This window comes from Rhinopithecus bieti, unplaced genomic scaffold (assembly GCF_001698545.2).
Source record: "Rhinopithecus bieti isolate Rb0 unplaced genomic scaffold, ASM169854v2 scaffold_40655, whole genome shotgun sequence".
Classification (NCBI taxonomy): domain Eukaryota; kingdom Metazoa; phylum Chordata; class Mammalia; order Primates; family Cercopithecidae; genus Rhinopithecus; species Rhinopithecus bieti.
The window spans coordinates 278,084-298,351 of record NW_016816823.1 but is presented as its reverse complement, the minus strand read 5'-3'; the positions used below and the strand labels follow the sequence as shown (position 1 = coordinate 298,351).

General features: G+C 36.1%; 1 protein-coding gene across 2 annotated transcripts in view; it reads left to right on the top strand.

The window, feature by feature from the left end:
- ATP6V1H (ATPase H+ transporting V1 subunit H) overlaps nt 1-20,268 on the top strand; it is a 121,514-nt gene that overhangs the window by 57,182 nt on the left and 44,064 nt on the right. For both annotated transcript variants that reach the window (XM_017855291.1, XM_017855292.1), the window contains 2 exons: nt 15,350-15,528; nt 17,786-17,911. In XM_017855291.1, the coding sequence (XP_017710780.1) occupies nt 15,350-15,528; nt 17,786-17,911 (305 nt within the window). The remainder of the gene's footprint in view (nt 1-15,349; nt 15,529-17,785; nt 17,912-20,268) is intronic.

Genomic DNA, 20,268 nt, shown 5'->3' with positions numbered 1-20,268 from the left:
GCACTTTGGGAGGCCCAGGCAGGCGGATCACGAGGTCAGGAGATCGAGACCATCCTGGCCAACAAGGTGAAACCCCATCTCTACTAAAAACACAAAAATTAGCTGGCCATGGTGGTGCGTGCCTGTAATCCCAGCTGCTCAGGAGGTTGAGGCAGGAGAATTGCTTGAACCAGGGAATCGGAGGTTGCAGTGAGCTGAGATCGTGCCACTGCACTCCAGCCTGGGCGACAGAGTGAGACTCTGTCTCAAAAAAAATAAAATAAAATGAAAATAAAAAGTGGTGCACATGTATTGCAAAAATTTAAATAATGTAAATATCACATTTGCCAAATATAATTACTAGCATCTTTCAGATGTTTCTAAGCACAGATAAATAAATAGATGTGTAATTTTGTTTTATATTTAGAAATAAAAATGACATGTTATACTGGTCTATAACTTTATTAATATATAGTGAATATGTTTTCATTTCTGTATATGTGGATATTCAGTATTTTTTTAATGGCTATTTTCCACTGTGTTGGTGTAAAGCTGTGTATTTAACCAGTGCTCTATTGATGGCCATGTGGTGGTGTTTCTAGTTTCTTTTACATATGTTTGCCCACTTTGATGAATATTTCTTTTGGATTTAGTTCTGGAGATGGAACTGCTGGGTCAAAATAATGTGTTTTTATACTTTTTTATTTTTATTTTTTTAAGACAGTCTCACTGTGTTGCCCAAGCTGGAGTGTAGTGGTGCAATCTCGGCTCACCGCAACTTCCACCTCCTGGATTCAAGCATTTCTCGTGCCTCAGCCTCCTGAGTAGCTGGGATCACAGGCATGCACCACCACGTTCAACTAATTTTTGTGTTTTTAGTAGAGACAGAGTTTTACCATGTTTCCCAGGCTGTTCTCGAACTCCTGACCTCAGGTGTTCCACCTGCCTTGGCCTCCCAAAGTGCCAAGATTACAGGCATGAGCCACTGCACCCCACCTTTTTTTTTCTGAGACAGGGTTTCTACTCTTGTCACCCAGGCTGGACTAGAGTGGCGTGATCATAGCTCACTGCAACCTCGGACTCCTGAGCTTGAGGGATACTCCTGCCTCAGCCTCCCAAGTAGCTGGGACTGTAGATGCATGCCACTGAGCTTGGCTAATTTAAAAAATAAAATCTTTTGTAGAGAAGGGATCTTGCTTCATTGCCCAAGATGATGTTGAACTGCTGGGCTCAAGCAGTCCTCCTCCCTCAGCCTTCCAAAAATTGTGGGATTACAGGTGTTAGCCACAGCACCTGGCCTACACTTTTGGTAGATAATATCATACACTTTTCAAAAATGTGTAGATTTACATTTCCATCAACTATATATTGGGAGTGCATATTTTTCTGCTCACTATGATTTAATATTACCCTTCTTTTAATTTTACAAAATCTTGGTTGGAAAACTAAATCATTGTTTTTTTTTTGTTTTTTTTGTTTTTGTTTTTTTAGACGGAGTCTCGCTCTGCCACCCAGGCTGGAGTGCAGTGGCCGGATCTCAGCTCACTGCAAGCTCCGCCCCCCAGGTTTACGCCATTCTCCTGCCTCAACCTCCCGAGTAGCTGGGACTACAGGCGCCCGCCACCTCGCCCGGCTAGTTTTTTGTATTTTTTTAGTAGAGACGGGGTTTCACCGTGTTAGCCAGGATGGTCTCAATCTCCTGACCTCGTGATCCGCCCGTCTCGGCCTCCCAAAGTGCTGGGATTACAGGCTTGAGCTACCGCGCCCGGCCTAAATCATTGTTTTAAATTTGCATTCCGTTAATAATGAATGAGGCTGAGCATCTTTTAATATTGTTGGCCTTTTATATTCTTTCTATAAATTGCTTATTCATAGCATTTGTCACCTTCCAAATTTTAAAATTTGATGTGCAGGAACTCTTTTCTAGATGTCTGTAGTTAATAACAGCTAATGTCTATTGAGAGCTTATTCTGTGTCAGGCACTGTCCTAATTACTTTAAATGTATTCCACATATAATTGTCCCAGGAACTCCATTTAGTGGTCACTAGGACACGAGAGGTTAAGTAATTTGCCGGAATAGCTAGAAAGTGGCAGAGCAGGAATTTAAACTCAGGCAATATGATGCATGCTTTTAACCATCATGTTAATCTGTCTTTGATGCAGAGAATAATAATTGTTAAAATTTATTAAGTAATTTTTATGCATTGCCTTATTTAAGCTTCATGATTACCCAATAAGTTCTATTACTATTTTTATTTTATTGATAAGGAAACCAAGACTCGGAGATAATTCCTCAGTAAGTGAAAGGATTGGAATTTCACTGAGATCTGCCCAGCTCCAAAGCTGTCCTCTTAACCACCCTGCCATCTCCTTTTTTTCTTGTCTTGTTGCATTTTCTCAGGAACCTTAAGACTGGCATTAAAAAGGGGGAAACGTGAAAAGGAAAACCAAAGCTAACATCAGGGGAAGATTTCTTTGCTTAAAATACCAGCTGGATGTGTTGAGCCCTGTGTATTTCCTGGCTGCCTGCAAGGGCTGAGTGAGTGAGTGATGGCATGGAGGAGTGGTGTTCAGTGTGGATTCTGAGAGACTGTACAGTAAGATCCAGGTGTGGCCTGCTGGGTGTGATAATCACTGACCAGCTATTGACCAGGTGTTAGGCTGGGCATTAGATTTTCTTTCCATTATGTTTATTTATGAAAGTAACACTCTTTTCATATAAAATCATTCTGTGGTCCTTGAAGTTCACTCTTGAGAAACAGGCAAATGCGGAGCCTCCTTGCTTCTCTCCCTCCCCATGGTGGCTCTGCTCTTCGTACTTCCTGCACACTCTGTCCACATGAGTTGTCACAGTAAATTTCAGTCCAGCTAAAATAATAATCAGTTCTTAAGTCGTTAAGGTTGTATTAATGAGGCTTTACTTTGAAGTATTTTAGTAGGTAAACTGAATGTATTTTTTTCTTCTACTTAAGTGCTTCATTATCCATATTCTTATTTATTTAAAGTAAAAAATTCCAGAAATGGAGTCTTTTGCCAATCTCTCCTAAATCACAAAACAGTTTTGGATTCCATGTATGTGCCAGGGGCTATGCTAATTATTAGGGGACACAGATGACCAGGATAGAGCTGGACATCGAAGGTCTTATGGTTTGGTGAAGACAGTCGACATGAATAAGCAATGCCAGTGCAATGCAGTGATGAGTGACGAAGGGAGGAAAGGCAGTAGAAGAGAGGTGGACAGCCAGAGGAGGGGCATGAGGAGGAGACAGGGCCCGAGGGGCCTTTTGAACGGGGGTGTGAGGAGAAGAGAGGGCTCAAGGGGCCTTTTGAACCAGGAATAGTTATCTTGGAAGTGCAACGGTGGGGAGAGGTTGAATGTTAACAAGTGAAGAAAGAATCTTCTACAATCATCAGTAATTTGTTCTTGTAGGATTTGTTATTCCTTTCCCTGACCCAGGTGAATTCTGAGAGAGTAAATGCAGCATATGAACCTGGCTCTTGAAGATGCAATCCTGGGATTTGTGGCTGTTTACTTTCTGAAGGCACAGACTTGTTCTGTGAATGGATCTTTTGCCCCTACCACTCTGGGCATAGAACTAGTGGGGCCAACATGAATATTTCAGTCATCCTGGTAATCATCTGACACTAACTTGTGCTCACACTCTTGGGCATCACTCACCAAGCATGGCACCTTCAAATAAGACCCTTTGTCAGATCTACTTTTAGCACTTTATTCTGTACTCTCCTGCTCTGAGGGAACATGGAATAATATCTGATTCCTCTTTTAAATTTGTTCTCTGTGGCACAATAGATATTGCATCTTTTCAATTCAATAAATTTGTTCTCTGAGGGCTTAATGCTCCTTCTGTTTCATTTGTCTTAGTTTTGAGTTTCTCCCTTGTCTTTCCTTTTTCTAATTCTACAGTTGTCACAGGAGCCTTTATTTTGTCAGAATCTTCTAGTGTAAATTAAGCATCTACCATTTGCAAAAATAGAGCTAGTTTGATCTTTTACTGTTATAAAAATAATATGGTTTTATGGTTAAAAGATACGATAGAAAAATATTAAGTAAAATTGTAAATTACCCACAATATCACTCCCACATATGGAACCCCCTTGATGTTTTAAAACCTGCAGTTTATCTCTGTTCCTTTACTGCATACAACTAGGCTTCAACTCTGGGTGAATTGTGGTAGGCACTGAATAGCTGAAGGAGTCGTTGAAATCTCATCTCTTCATGATTTGGGTGAATCATGCTTGACGTTCCTCACTACAAAGTCTGTATGCACTCAGGCCTGTAGTGAGTGTCCTGGCATGTGCAGTGGCAGTCAGGTTCTCTGGGCTGTTGGGCTGGCCTCCAGGCTTTTGGCCAAGTTACTTAGCCTCTCTGTGCTTTAGTTTTTTTCATGTGTCCTGTTAGAGTAATATCATCTCTCCTACATCCATTACTTTGTTGATGCTCACATGATAATACCCTTTGAAAAATGTGTGCTAAATGAACCTTTGGCACCTAATAGACCCTCAGTAAATATTTGTGACTATAAAGGGCTGGTCGTGGGGTGGTTGTTGGCACCAGGGCTACAGCAGTCATGGTGAACTTACTTCAGGTTATGTGAACACTGGGTTCATATGGTTGTCTCTGTGGGGTTTGTCTTTGGATGTTACCTAGACAGAAAGAATAGTGAAAAGCCTTTTGGAGTGAAAGTGTGTTATTTACAAGGGAATTGCAATCCAATGAAAAAGTTACCTGGAAGTAAAGACTGGCCCAGTTACTAAATGTTCACATTTTAAAAATTAAGAGAAAAGTAAAAACATGTTTACTTAATTTGATGAACATATCACAGAAAGCAAGACTGGAGAGAGAGGGTCCCTATTTTCTGTTAGTACGTGGACTTTTGTCTAAATTGGAAGCTGTTAATAAACTTGGTACTGAAAACTTTTTTCAGAAAAGGAGGTATATTTTGTAATTGCTAAACTGTTAGGAAAGATGGTTACCTTTGACTCAATGTCTTTGCAATTAGATTATCCTAGAAAGGATGTTGTTATCCTAGAAAGGATATTGATAAAAACAATTATTATTGTTTTTATTATCTTTTGTGTGACTTTCTCTGATGGGCAATGGAAAGGTCAGCAGTTTCCTAAGTAGTTAATATGGCATTTACCTCTACCTGTTCTTTTCTGTATGCTATATAGTTTTTGGAGTTAAAATATCTATATTTCAAATTGTTAAAGATTGTAAAAGTTTATAATTATTTCTTGTTATAGGCTTTTGATAATTTGTTAATAACTTGTCTATTTAAGGTGAAACAGAGGTGTGGGGAAGAGCAGTAATAGAAGTCGGGGTCTTATTTTAGCTGTCCTGTTTTTTCAAAGAATATTCTTTCCCTTATATCTTTTCTCTGAGTTTCAAGAGACTACATGACTTATTATTTAGAAAATATTTTAAGTGCTGCAAGTTTCTATGAAAACCAGGTACTAATAATTTTTTTTTTCTTTTTGAGACAGAGTCTTGCTGTATTGCGCAGGCTAGAGTGCAGTGACATGATCTTGGCTCACTGCAACCTCTTGCCTCCCGGGTTCAAGCAATTCTGCCTCAGCCCTCCGGAGTAGCTGGGACTACAGGCATGTGCCACCACGCCCACCTAATTTTTGTATTTTTGGTAGAGACGGGGTTTCGTCATGTTGGCTAGGCTGGTCTCAAACTCCTGACCTCAAGTGATCTGCGTGCCTCGGCCTCCCAAAGTGCTGGGATTACAGGTGTGAGCCACTGCACCTGGCCTAGGTACTACTTTTTAATAGTGGGCTGAGATTTAATCTAAAGTCCAGCAAAAGCTGCTTTAATCATTATATGATATTCTATCTAAGCTTCCCACATACCCTACTTTTTTGTCCCCACTTAGTTCCTCCTCCTTTCCATTATTTTTCGTTTTGAATCATTAGTTAAAATAAAAGGTTATTGGAAGCACATATCTAATACTGTAATATCACAGAAGAGAGATGTTAGTTGATGTTAATTGAATCCTGCCTTTAAGTTCTTCCTTCTCCTTTTCTCTTCCATTTTTCCTCTTGTATTTATTCATCTGTCTATCAGTGCATCAGATGTTTATTGAAGACCAAATATGTGTAAGGCAATTTGTTGGTTACTAAGTGTGTGGAAAGATGCAAAAGATAGAATACCTTTTCTCAGAACCTTTGCATTTTGTTTAAACCTTTGATAGAGTAACTTGATGAAGTCACTGTGTTTACGATATACAAAGCTCAAAAAGTCACCATAAGTGTAGAGCCAGACTGAGATTCCTAAGTTTTTTTCTTTTGACCTCATTTGGGAGCTTTCTGAATTAATTATGCACTTTTATGGAAATTTGAGAAATAGAGTAGAGTAGCTCTTTCGTAATGGCGCAGTAGAAGGATAGACAAGAGTCTCTCTGGAATGGATAGACCTAGGTGTGAATTCCAGCACTTGATTGTTTAGTGTTGGGAGAGTGGCTTGAACTCCCAGAGCTAGTTTCTTTATGGTGAAAGGTGGTAGATGGTACTTAACTCATTTAAACTCATTTAAACATTAGGTAAGGAATCCATGAAATAACAGTTAAAGTGTCTGCAATAGTAAATACACAGTATGTATTTATTTCCCTGCCTTTTTTCTCCATAAAATCATGGAATAATAACATTTTCCTCTTTATCTCTGTAAGTTGGAAGTTAATATTAAGCCCACAGGTAAAGATCTAGTGCTGTTTTGTTTGATTTAAAAGAGACAGCATGAATATGTTACTAATATTTAGAAGATTTAAAAATCTTTATTTATTACATGATATAAATGATGACTTGATGGGTGCTGACCGAGTGAGGGGTTCAGCACACCAACATGGCAGCATAGTAGTACATATGTAACAAACCTGCACGTTATGCACATGTACCTAGAACTTAAAGATAAGTAAAAAAAAATAATAAAATAAATAAATTAAATAAATAAATAAATAAATAAAACTATATTAAATTGCAAATTTGTTACTCTATAATACATAGAAATCTAATGATTGTATGGCGCTCTATTGTCTAATTTTGGTTTCCAGAATATGTAAAATAGACCCAATCCAATGTGGCAGAAATACTAGTTTTTTTTTAGATTCTCAGTACACTAAATTTGGGGGTAATGCAATCATTATGTGAATATGCTGAAGAGCAGAAAAGAAGAAACATCTTTAGACATCCACAATTTTGATATGCACAGTGGAACTAAAATTGAGCCATTGATAAAGACATAGTAAAGCCATTTGATTTATACCATCAAATTATTTTAAAATGATGATTTTAAAGTCATTTTCAAGTTCCTATAACCTTCAAAAAAGATTTTACTGATGAGGTTATTTGAAGATAGTATAGACACATCCTAAAACTTAGGGAAATGTTTTTTTTGTGGGAGGCTTTAGAAAGCTTGCTGAACTACTGGAGCTGAACAAATCTAGCAGCTGCTAATGATTATTATTAGTTTTCCATTTGGCTGGATGAATTTTATTTTTGAAAATGTCCATCTCATTTATTCATAGTACATGGTGAACTCCAGGTCTCTGCATATATTACTGCTGTTGGTTAAATTGATTTGTCAGTCTTTAGGTTCTAAAATAAATTAGGATGTTTTAGGGCTGTGACTGATAAAGACATTGAAGATCATCTTTGTTGCCTAGAGTTTTACATCTGTATGTTGTGCATTTGATTTCTCTTTTGGGCTCTGCTTAGTCAAAAGCCTACGTTATATGTCAGATAAAGTGAATCATATTTTTACAGTGATATGCTTTTCATCAGAAAGGCTTAAGAATTACAGCCAAATTAGATAGACTAATCATGATGTTTAATTCACATCTACACATGTATACTCACTAGACATAAACATGCACACACATGTACATGCATTTTTCCATGCAGGCAGTTCATAGTAATAACCCTTTCAAAGAGGCTAGCTCTAGGCTGAGTGTGTGGAGCTGTTCTGGCCACTGCTATGGAAGTATTGCCAGGAAGAAATTTTATTCTAGAGTCTGTCGCTTATCCCCTGTTTCAGGAATTCTGCCTCAACCTCTTTGCCTAACCTCTATCTTGCTTAGTAGATACTAGGTTTGGATGAGGTCTGACGTAAGACTGAGACTTTTTAAATTTTGAGGTGAGTCCTTTAATACAGCATTTTTTAAAGTGTGGTCCACATTATCAGTGCAGTGCAGTGAACTGTTTGTTAGTAACCTGCAATGGATAAGTACAGAAAGTGAAAGTCAGCATAAGTACAGAAAGCATAGAAACTTGTGGGAATTTGACAGAATAATGGTTTATTGAATTTTATAGGAAAATTGAACTTGTATTTTACATGTCTTAAAATTTATTCTTACTGTGTTTTATAAAAGTATTTGTTCATGAGTGATTGAAAATCAAAAAACAAGCAAAACCGGTCTTCACCACCAATGGTTTTCGAAGCACTGCTTTCACATATATTTTACAAGGCCAGCAGTTCAGTTTTGCTGACAGAAAGATCTGAATTGTCACCTGATTCCACCTTGTTCTTAGAGATGTCAATATCCCTCTGCACCATTAATTTGCCAAAGGCAAAAATGATGTTTATACTGGATTGGTCACTTTTGCTTTTGTTGAGGTGAAGATATCATTTACTTTTAGAGAAAGAATAACGTATTTCAAAGAAAGTGTTGCTGCCAGATTAAGTAGATTGTTTCTGGCAGATTCAGTTTCTTAACTACTTTTTGTAACCCATTTATTCCTTCTTTTCATTTTTTATAGTAAGATGAAGCAATGAAATGAGAATATGTATTTAAAGAAGAATAGAGAAGGCTTAATGATTGATTTGACACAGTTGAAGAAAAAGGGAGAATCAAAAATGACTAATCTTTGAAATGCTGTTATCTTGGACAATTGAAAGAGAAGTTCATTTTAGAAGAATACCATAGGACTGTTCTACATTAGTTATTGAATGTGTTGAAGTTATAGTTGAAGCCATTAGTTATGATAATATCTTTTTTTTTTTTTTTTGAAATGGAGTCTCACTCTGTTGCCAAGGCTGGAGTGCAGTGGTGTGGTCTCAGCTCGCTGCAACCTGTACCTCCTGTGTTCAAGCGATTCTCCTGCCTCAGCCTTCCGTGCAGCACGACGCCTGGCTAATTTTTGTATTTTTAGTAGAGATGGGGTTACACTGTGTTGACCAGGCTGGTCTAGAACCCCTGACCTCAGGTGATCCGCTTGCCTTGGCCTCCCAAAGTGCTGAGATTACAGGCATGAGCCATCGGGTTCAGCCGATAATATCTTAAAGATGGAGTTTAATTCTCTGGTCAACAAATACATGTAATGAAATTAACAAAACATACAAACAAAAGAGCTTTGATATGTTTCTAAAGTTAGAAGAGAGGGTAATAGGTAAAGTAACTGAAAAGACCATAGAAAGTTTAGTAGAAAAATAAGTGAAATCTCACAAAAGGAAAGGAAGAGAGGAAGAGTTTTGTAAGAGTAAGAGGTTAACAGATTTACGCCTCCCCATAGTTGAAGGTCTCAGAAAATAATTTGTTTAGAAAGAAATAACAGGTGTTCTGAAAGAGAATAGTTTGTAGTAGTCATACAAGGAACTGGGGATTAAGAAAAGAATTAAAAATAATCTGTGATATCTAGTATGTCCTATTTACTAGGATCTCACATTTTAGTAAAGGAGACAAGCGTGTAATAATATTAGTGTCATACATCATGATTTCTTCTTTGACTTTGGATTACATAGGATTGCATTGTTAAATTTCCAAGTAGAAAGTTACTGGTGTTTAGCTTAATTCCATTATGGTTAAGAACATATTCTGTAAGAATTCAACCCTTCAAAATTTGAGACTCATTTTATGGCTTGTCTTATAGTCTGTCATAGTGGATGTACCAAGTGCACTTAAAAGAATGCATATTTTGCAAGTGGAGTTGTGTTCTGTGTCGTTTAGGTCAGGGTGGTTGACAGTGTTATTTAGATCTTCTGTGTACTGATTTTTTTGTTTAGTGGTTCTATCAATTGCTGAGAGAGCTGTTAAAATCTCTAGCTATTACTGTGGATTTGTCTCTTCAGTTTTGCGAATTTTGAAGCTCTGTAATTAAAACACTTACGAATGTTACATTTTCCTGGTGAATTGGCCTTTGTATCATTGTGAAACATCCTTCTTTATCACTGGTAATGCTCTTTGTTTACTTTATTTGAAGTTAATATCACACTCCAGCATTCTTATGCTTATGGTTGCATGCTATATCTTTTTCCTACTTAGTTTCAACTTACCTGTGTCATATTTAGTTTGTCTCTTTTAGGCAACACATTCTTGGGTCTTAAATTTTTATCTAATCAAATATTTTCTGCCTCTTAACTGGAGTATTTAGTTCACTGGCATTTACAATAACTGTTGATATGATTGGATTTAGGCCTGCCATTTTACTCTCTGTTTTCTCTTTGCTTATCTGTTTTTTTGTTCTTCTGCCTTCCATTTTTGCTTCTCTTGGGTTAAGTGCATCCTTTAAAAATTTCATTTTACTTACCGTAATGACCTCCAGTTCTGTCCATGTTGCTGCAGATGAGAGGATTTCATTCTTTTCTATGGCTGAATAATCTTCAGTTGTCAGAGGCTGAGAAGGGTACCAGGATAGGAGGGGATGAAGTGAGATTGGTTAATGGGTACAAAAATACAGTTATATAGAAGAAATAAGACCTAATGTTGTACAATTCAGCAGGTTGATAGTAAACAGTAATCTACTATATATTTCAGAATAGCTAGAAGATAATAATTTAGATGTTCCCAACATAAAGAAAAGATAAATGTTTAAAGTGGTGGGCATCCCAATTACCTTGATTTGATAATTATAAATTATATATGATTGTATCAAAATGTCACATGTACTCCCCAAATAAGTCCATCTGTTATATATTAATAAATTTTTAAAAATTATCATAACATTTCTTTGGGGTCTTTAACTGTTTCTTTTTGCACTATTTTATTTCTTAGAGGTGATTTTGGAGTCACAGTCCACATCCTTTCTATTGTATTAACTTATGGAAAATGTAAGCACTTGTCTTTCATGCTACAGTTGTCATATTACTGTATTTACATGTTGTAAGCCCTACAATACAGGGTTTTAACCTGTGCTTTAAGCAATCTCATGTATATTATGGAAGTAAAGAGGGAAAATAGTGTTTTATATTTATCCAGCTATATATTAATATGATATCTGCAGTTCTTTTTTCTTTTCTGGACACTCAGCTTTCCGCTTGTGGTATCACTTTCCTGTAGCTGCAGAATTTTCTTTAGCCCAGGGATCAGCAAACTTTGGAAGCCTATGGGCCAAATGTGGTCCACCTGTTTTTATAAATAAAGCTTTATTGGAACACTGCTTTGCTCATTTATGTTTTTTAATGACTGCTTTTGCACTGTAATAGTAGAATTGTGCAGTTGTGACAGAGACTGCAAAACCTAAAATATTTACTCTTCGGCCTTTCACAGAAAATGTTAGCCAATCCCTGCTTTTGGATATTTTCCAGCGTATGTCTGCTGGTGACTGATTATCTCAGTTTTATTATACAAAATGATTTTATTTTACCTTTATTCTGGAAGGATATTTTTGCTGGATATAGTTCTGTTTTTTTTTTTCTTTCAGTACTTTCAAGATATCATTCCAGTTTCTTCTGACCTCTCTCCTTTATTTTTCTCTCTCTTTTTTTAATGCTCTCTCTCAGCAGAATTATCTCCATCATTTCTGACGAGAAGTCACCTTTCCTTTGTGTTTTTGTTCCCTGTATATAATGTGTTATCTTTTTCTGGTTGCTATGAAAATTTTACTATATTTGGTTTTCTGAAGATTGACTGTGATGTGTCTGGATTTAGTTTTATTTGTATCTACCTTTACTGAACTTATAGATTTGTAGAGTTGTATCTTTTGCTAAAGATGGAAAATTTTGGCCATTATATTTTCAGGTATACATTTGCACCTTTTTAGTTATCCTTGCCTTCTGGCATTCTAATTCCACTTAAATTAGACCTTTTGATATTGCACTGCAAGTCACCGAGCCTTTGTTCACTTTGTTTGTGGGAGGGAATAAACAGTATTTTTTTCTATCTGTCTCTGGAATTGAATAATTTCTATTGTTCTGTCTTCATGTTCACTGACTCCTTTGTTATCTCCAGTCTACTTTTAGGCTCATTTGTAAATTTTAAAATGGCAAATCATCTATATTTTTATTTCTAGGATTTCCATTTGGGAATTTAGTGTCTGTGTCTCCACTGAACTTTCTTTTGTTGCTTTTTTATTGGTACCGTTTTTTTCTTTGGTCATAGTCGTAATGTTTACTTTAAATCTGTTTTTGCAAACTCCACTATCTAATTCATCTCAGGGTTGGTCTTTCTCTGACTTTTCTCTTGAATGTTGGTCACATTTTCCTCTTTCTTCATATGCTTATTAACTTGGGAGTATATTCTGAATGTTGTAAATGATAATCCTAGAACTGGTTTCTGTTATGTTTCTCCATAGGACATTGAGGTTCTTTAGCAGGCGGTTAACTTGGCTGGGCTCCAACTCCAAGCTCTCTCTTCCTGTGGTGAGAAGCAGCTTAAATCTTTTTTTCAGTTCTTTTAGATGTAGTTGGGCTGCTGGGAGTCTGTCCTTGCATTGCATAGGTCCCTGGTCAGCTAGAGATTTGGGCAGAGTTCATATACAGAATTTAGGTCTCCTTTATGTTTCTCTCTGATTTCTCCGCTCAGTTTCTAGCTGCTATCGTCACTCTAAACTGTCCTCTGTTTCTCTCTGATTTCTCCTCTCACTTTCTAGCTGCTATCGTCACTCTAAACTGTCCTCTGTCTCCTTAGGCGATTGAGGCTGTGGTTTCTGTCTGAGTTTTACCTGAATTTTTCTGAGTGGAGCCTATCTTCAGGAGGAGAGCCATATATAAAACTAGAAATTTTCCTAGTGCCATTCCTTTCTTTTTTTCATATCTAGACTCCATTCTAGTTTCTGCTACCTTTTGTTCCTTCAGGTAATCTTTTATATTTCATCCAGATTTTATAGTTGATTTCTATGGAAGGGTTGATCTGATAGAAGCCACTTTACCATTCCTGGAAATGGAGTCTCTGGAATATATTCAAAATTGAACCAGTAAATATACACTTTGTTCACAATGTTTTACATGAAAGGATAAAACAGTAACATGATAGAAATTCAGAAGTAACCTGATGAAAATATCACAGAATCGTAGTTTTGTTTTTCTGACTTAAGATAACAATTCAAACTGAACTGTCCTCTCTCTCTGAAATGAATACTTTCTACTTTAAGTAGATGGAAGTTTTGTTAATTTCAGTAGTCTTGGGCTTGATGTTCACTGGACATCTTGTGTCTGAAAATTTCTCTGACATTGAATTTGGGAAACTTTCAGCCATTATTTCTTTAAATAAAATATCAGCCCCATTCTCTTCCTCCTCTCCTTTTGGTATCCCAGTTGCTCATATGTTGGGTCATTTGATAATATGTAACAGATTACTGAGCCTCTATTCATTTGTTAAAAAAAATCTTTTATCTCTTTATTCTTCTCCTTGGATAATTTTAACCATTTTCAAGTTCACTTACTCTTTTTCTGTTTTATCTCCACTTGGTTCTTAACTCCATCAGCTGATTTTTTTTATTTCAGAAATTGTAGTTTTACTTCTGGGATTTCTGTTTCTTTTTAAATAATTTATATGTTTTTTGTTTGAAATTTTTCATGTATTGAAAGCATTTTATTTCATTGAGGATTTTTATAATAATTGCTTTGAAGTCTTTGTTAGTTCTAGTGTCTGGTTCATTCTGGAGCTGTATTCAGACAGGATTTGGGTCTCCTTTATTGCTCTTTGTTTTCTGGGGCTCCCCCCAGCCTTACCCCTCAGCGTTCATGTTTTTCCAGCTTCACTTTTCTGGTTCCCCAGGCAAGAAAGACTATTTTTGGCTTTTCTGTGGCTTCTCTGCCACTGTGCCTTAGCTTCAGGATAAAAATTGCAGTGACAGGAACGTACTTGTATTGTTCCTTGACTTCCCTACTGTATGTGAGTATGAACTTCATACCAGTGTGTCTGCTTCTATTTACTGTTTTTTTAAGTAGTTGCTTTTTCAGTCTGTTCAGGTTTTATAGTTGTTTTCTGCCAGAGAGAGGTTGGTTCAGTAGGTTCTTAAATCCATCATACCTGAGTGGACATTCATGTTTTAGTTTTGAAGTAATTTTAAAAGCAAATTAATTTAGTTATACTGTTGCTGTTACTCTACTCATCTATTCATAATAAGGAGGATTGCAAGTAATTTCTCCTATCTATAGATGTAAGCACTGAGGAGGAATATTAGGTTTACAAATATTTTATTATTAAATGTCAACTCTGAGCCGAGCACTTGTGATAGAAAGAAAAATAAGGCAAACTACTCTCAGGGTACTTAAAATCTGGTAGAAGCATAAAGGGAAGATTGGTGGGCATTGGTTTCACTGACTTCTGCATGCTAAGCTAAATCACTTTGTGCATTTGTTCAGCCTCATTATTAGGGATAGAACTAACTTGTAAAAAGAAAAAAATTCAAATTTTGTTACAATTGGAGTTAATTGTTACTGTGTGTGTTTTTTTTTAATTTGACAGGCTTTTTAAACCAGCTTTGTGAAAGTAACTTTTTTGAAAACAGAGGTCTGTCTTGTTGCCTCTTGTTCCAAGAGTTTAGCCTGGTCCTTACTTAGAAACATTGCTTAATTCCATGACAGCTTATTGTTACAAATTTGTGGATTCTTTTGCTGTTTTCTTAAGTACTCTTAAAAATAGAAAATCCTAGAAGAGAACTCAGAAATTTGCCTGAATGTTGCAAAACTTTTCTGATAATTGTTCAAACAAGGGAGTTTTAAAAATTGTTGTGCCTTGTGCACTTACAGTTTTATTATAGACGAGGGAAAATGGTGACAGACTGGGAACTGGAGAACTTGGCTTGACTGCGAACTTGAAGAAACTCTCTTTCTTAGTATCCTGTGTGCTCTAGGTGGGCAACAAACGAGAGCTCACAGCCAGAGCAAGGCCATGAGAAAGGATTCTGGTGGATTTCATTGTAAACGTGTTCAGTGTTGTAGGGCTCATCTGGGTCAATAATTAAAGATGTTTAGTAATCCAGGAAATACAAAAGTGATCAGAAGTAGGCTTCTGATATGGGACAGACACTCAGGAGCGAAGTAAGGATTTGAGATAGAGTCATCCACTTAAAGGTGATAGTTAAATTTGAGAATAGGAGGAGGAGAGAGACTATAAAAGAATGTGCAGAGGTCTGTAAACATCACATGACAAATTATATAATTTCTCACTATCACTTTGTCTAACCCAGAACTTTTTAGAAAAATCAACTGAAAGAGAAACTCGCCAAGAATATGCCCTGGCTATGATTCAGTGCAAAGTTCTGAAACAGCTGGAGAACTTGGAGCAGCAGAAGTACGATGATGAAGATATCAGTGAAGATATCAAATTTCTTTTGGAAAAGCTTGGAGAGAGTGTCCAGGACCTTAGGTGTGTTATTCTTTTTAATTCTCATGTGCTAGATCTGTCGGACTTTGTTTGACTTGCATAGCATTTTAAGAAAACCTGAATTTGTTGTCACCTATACAAATCAAGAGAGTTCACTAAAATACATTAATGTCTCCTGTGAAGACATCATACTGACATGGCAACAGTTGGACAGAACTGTGTGTTATCTCTTCTCATTTAGGGAGATTCCCACTGTTTTCTGCTGTCTAAACTCTGACCAGCTTTACTCCCTCAGGATGTGACTCCACCCTGGAGCTCCTCGAGAGTCTTCTCTTAGAGTCTTTTTAAGCAACAACGGTAGTTTGTTAATTAGTGGAGGAGGTTTGCCTGTATATGGAGAAAGTATTTGTTTTCCTGCTTTTTGAAGGACTTTTGTCTCATTTTTTAATATTAAAAGTAATGTAAATAATGTATATACAGGGAAAGAATTAGCCAGTATGGAAGGAACTGCGTGCCACTCCCACCATCTTCACTGCCTCGCCTCACTCTCCCTCGGGTCTCTTGTGTTTGCTTCCAAAAAGCCTTCTAGCCCCTCTCTGCCTGTCCCCTACAACCCACAAATGGGGCTCTGCATATTCTTTTGGATCTTGTTCTTTTTCTGTTTCGTACATAATATCTTGATGAACTTTTCCATTAACACTCGTATTCTTTGTTTTTAAATTACCATTGGCACTTTTTTTAAAGAGTTACTCTCTGGAAATAGATACTTGTCTTAGGTGGACTGGGGTTTGGAGCCAGGCTGATTCTTGGAATTGTTTGGCTACTTTTTCCATGTGTGGCCTTGCACAAGCTTCTTGAGTTTTTCAAGTCTGTTTTCCTTTTTGTAAAACAGTAATAAAAATGTTAACCTTGCAGGATTTGTTGTGAGGTTCCGTCTGCTCTGCGAACGCCTTCAGCATAGTATGTGCTCCAGAAATGTATTTACCAGATGATTCAGTGCAGCCATAATCCCAAGGCCCAAAGATTTCCCAGAGGTGGGAGGTGTTATCTGTATCAGTGGTTTGTAATGGATTTTGTGGAGGAAGAAAAATGATTTTTATTATTCTAGAATTTCAAATATTTCAAATATGGATACATTGATTATAATAGGCAGGCCAGGAATAGGCTTCACAGCTATACATTCTGTTACTATGTTTATTAAAAACTGATGACTGATTCTCTGTAATAGTCATTTAAGGCCTGTTTTTGTAAAAAATAAGATTAGTGATCGCTTTCTAAATGATTTAATCCATTTTAGCTAATTATTATTGATTTTTTACCTTGAATTTGGTAATTTCAAAAATACTATTTACATAAAGCTAATAGGGTGATGGGCGCAGCTAAAAGAGGCTGGTCTCTGTTTTTGCTATTATAGGATTAGGATATGAATATTAAAAATACTAGTTTACTTCTTGTACTAACTGGCCCTACATTAAAGTATTTTACTGCTTTATTCAAATGGTACCCTCTGATCAACTTATCTAGTACAGCTTGGTTATACTGAATTACTCGTAGTATTTGAATGGTTACATCTTTTTTAAATTTTTACTTGAGAGAAAGTCCAAGTATGTTCTGACAGTGTGTTTGTCTACTGGCTAACCACATTAAAAATTTTCATACTGTAAAGCTTGGAGTAATCAAGTTACTCTCCAGTGAATGGTTTTTAAATTAAGGTGAATTGCAGTTTGTTATATGTACAGAGGCTTTTGTCTTTAGTCTGTAATGGATTAATTCAATTATTTCTGTCTATACTCTTTGTCATCACATTGTAAAATATTGTGCCAATATGTGTGGTTTTGTTTTTGTGATGTATTATTATAGTTTATGATATTTATAGTATAATGGAGTTTATTATGTTAAAGTACTATGCTTTTACATAACATATTATTTTGCCTATTGGTCTGGGAAATATAGTATTTCAAGTGTCATGGTAGAAATTCTGATAGATCTATCCATTTTTTTCTTATACACATTCATGTATATATTGGAGTAAGAATTTTGAAAGCAAGTGTTGATTTTTATGTCTCATACCCAGCATTCAAATTTGACAGGAGGGTTGGACCTTACTACACTGAAGGACATTTCACATGATTTATTAAAGATTATTTAAACTGTTTAAAGTTCGTTTAGTGGTAGTTTGTTAATGTACAGGATGGTCAGTCTTTGTAATTAAATAATAAGTGAAGACATTTTATTTTGCTTAATTTTGGAGTAACTGTCAGATTCTTACAAACCTTGAATTCTTTAAACATTTTTATAGTTCATTTGATGAATACAGTTCAGAACTTAAATCTGGAAGGTTGGAATGGAGTCCTGTGCACAAATCTGAGAAATTTTGGAGAGAGAATGCCGTGAGGTTAAATGAGAAGAATTATGAACTCTTGAAGTAAGTTTATTGTTCCACTTTACACTCTTAATATCTGTTATCCCAAATCCTCACCAACACTTGTTTTTGTCACTCTAAATTTTAGATATTCTGTGGTTTTAATTTGTATTTTCTTGCTGACTAATGTGGTTAAATACCTTTTCATATCCATTTGGCCATCTGGACATCTTTTCTTGGAGAAGTGCCTGTTCAAGTCTATTTTCTTTCCTTCTACAGGAGTTCTATATGTATTCTGAACATGAGGGTGTTGTCTCATATGTGTATTTTCATCACAGCCATTTTGTCCCCACTCTGTCGCATGCCATTTTACTTTTTAATGGTGTCTTGATGAAGAGGTGCTCTAAATTTTGATGTAGCTCAATTCATCGGTCTTTCCCTGTATGGCTAGTGCTTTTCTGTATCCTGGTTAAGAAGTTTTTGCCTACTCAAGGTCACGAAGATGTCTTTATATGATATCTCCTAGAAACTTTATTGTTTAACTTCTTATAGGTAGATACCCAGTCCATCTGGAATTGATTTTTGGGTAAGGCATAAAGTAGGGAACAGGATTTATTTTTTTCTTTCCATAGATATTTAATTGAACCAGCTCCATTTGTTGAAAACGTTTCCCCCAGTGCTCTCCGGGTTTACCTTTGTCATAATAAGATGACTGGTATGTGTAGGTTTGTTTCTTTTTTTAGTGAGATGTAGTTTATATAGCATACAATTCATATGTTTAAGCAATAAAATTCAGTGGTTTTTAGTATATTCAGGTATTTGTGCCCATTGCTTCAAAAAGAAACCTCATATCCTTTGGCCATCACCTCTCTATCCACCCATCTACCTAACCCTAAGTAACCACTGATACCTGGATTTGCCTGTTATAGAAATTTCATGTAAATGGAATCATGTATGTTTTTCGTGACTGGCTTCTTTCACGTACTATAATGTGTTCAGGGTTCGTCCATGTTGTGGAATTTATCACTACTTCATTCCTTTTTATGGTTGAATGATTTTCCATTATGTGGATAAGACCACATTTTATTTATGCACTCATCAGTTCATGAACTTTTGGGTTGTTATAAATATTGCCCATAATAGTTGTGATACAAGTTGTGTGGGCATATGTTTTCATTTGTCTTGCTGTTAGATACTTGGGTGTGAAATTACTGAGTCATATGTTAACTCTGTGATTAACCATTTGAGGAACTGCCAGACTGTTTTCCAAAGTGGCTACACAATTTGCTATTCCCACCAACAGTGAATGAGGGTTCTGGTTTCTCCACATCTTTGCCAACATTTGTTATGACCTGACTTTTTGATTCTAGCCACCTGAGTGAGTGTGCAGTGATATCTCATTGTGGTGTCTATTTGTATTTCCTGATGGCTGATAATGTCAAGCATCTTTTTCATGTGCTTGTGGGCCATTTGTATATCTACTTTGGAGAAATGTCTGTTTAGATGCTTGGCTCGTTTTTCAGTTGGGTTGTCTTTTTATTACTTAGTTGTAAGGGTTCTTTATATATTCTGGATACAGGTCCCAGATCAGATATGTGATTTGTAAATATTTTGTCTCATGTTGTGGATTATCTTATCACTTTCTTGACAGTGTCCTTTGAAGCACAAAAGTTTTAAAATTTCTATCAAGTCTAATTTATTTTTTCCTTAGTTATTCATGCTTTTGGTGTGTTGCCAAAACTGAGATTATGAAGATTTACTCCCATGTTTTCACAATATTTTTATAGACTTGGCTCTTACATTTGGGTTTTTGATCCATTTTGAGTTAATTTTTGTATATGGCATGAAGTAAGGGTACAACTTCTTTCTTTTGCATGTGGCTATCCAGTTGTCCTAAGTACTATTTGTTGAAAAGACTATTCTTTACTTATTGAATTATCTTGGCATCCTTGTTGAAAATCAGTTGACTATAGACTTGGGTTTATTTCTGGACTCTCTGCTGGTCAATAAGATTACTGTGATAGCAGTACCACACTGTTTTGATTGCTGTTGCTTTATAGTCAGTTTGGAAAACAGGAAGTATGACTTTCTACCTTTTTTCTTTTATTAAGAAAAGAGTGTATCTTTAATGAGTCTGTAATTGGTAGATATTTTAAATTGTTACTAGAGTTTGCTGTGACACACAGTGTGAGAATTACTAATATATACCTTACTACAACTTTTAAAATAGACTTTAATTTTACCTTACTACAACTTTTAAAATAGACTTTAATTTTTAGAACAATTTTAGATTCACAGAAAAATCGAGCAAAAAGTAGATTGCTTTCATATGCTACCTCTACCTCCACCAATACCATTTCCTGTTTCTAACATCCAGTTTTTAGCATTAGTGTGGTACATTTGTTACAATTGATTAACTA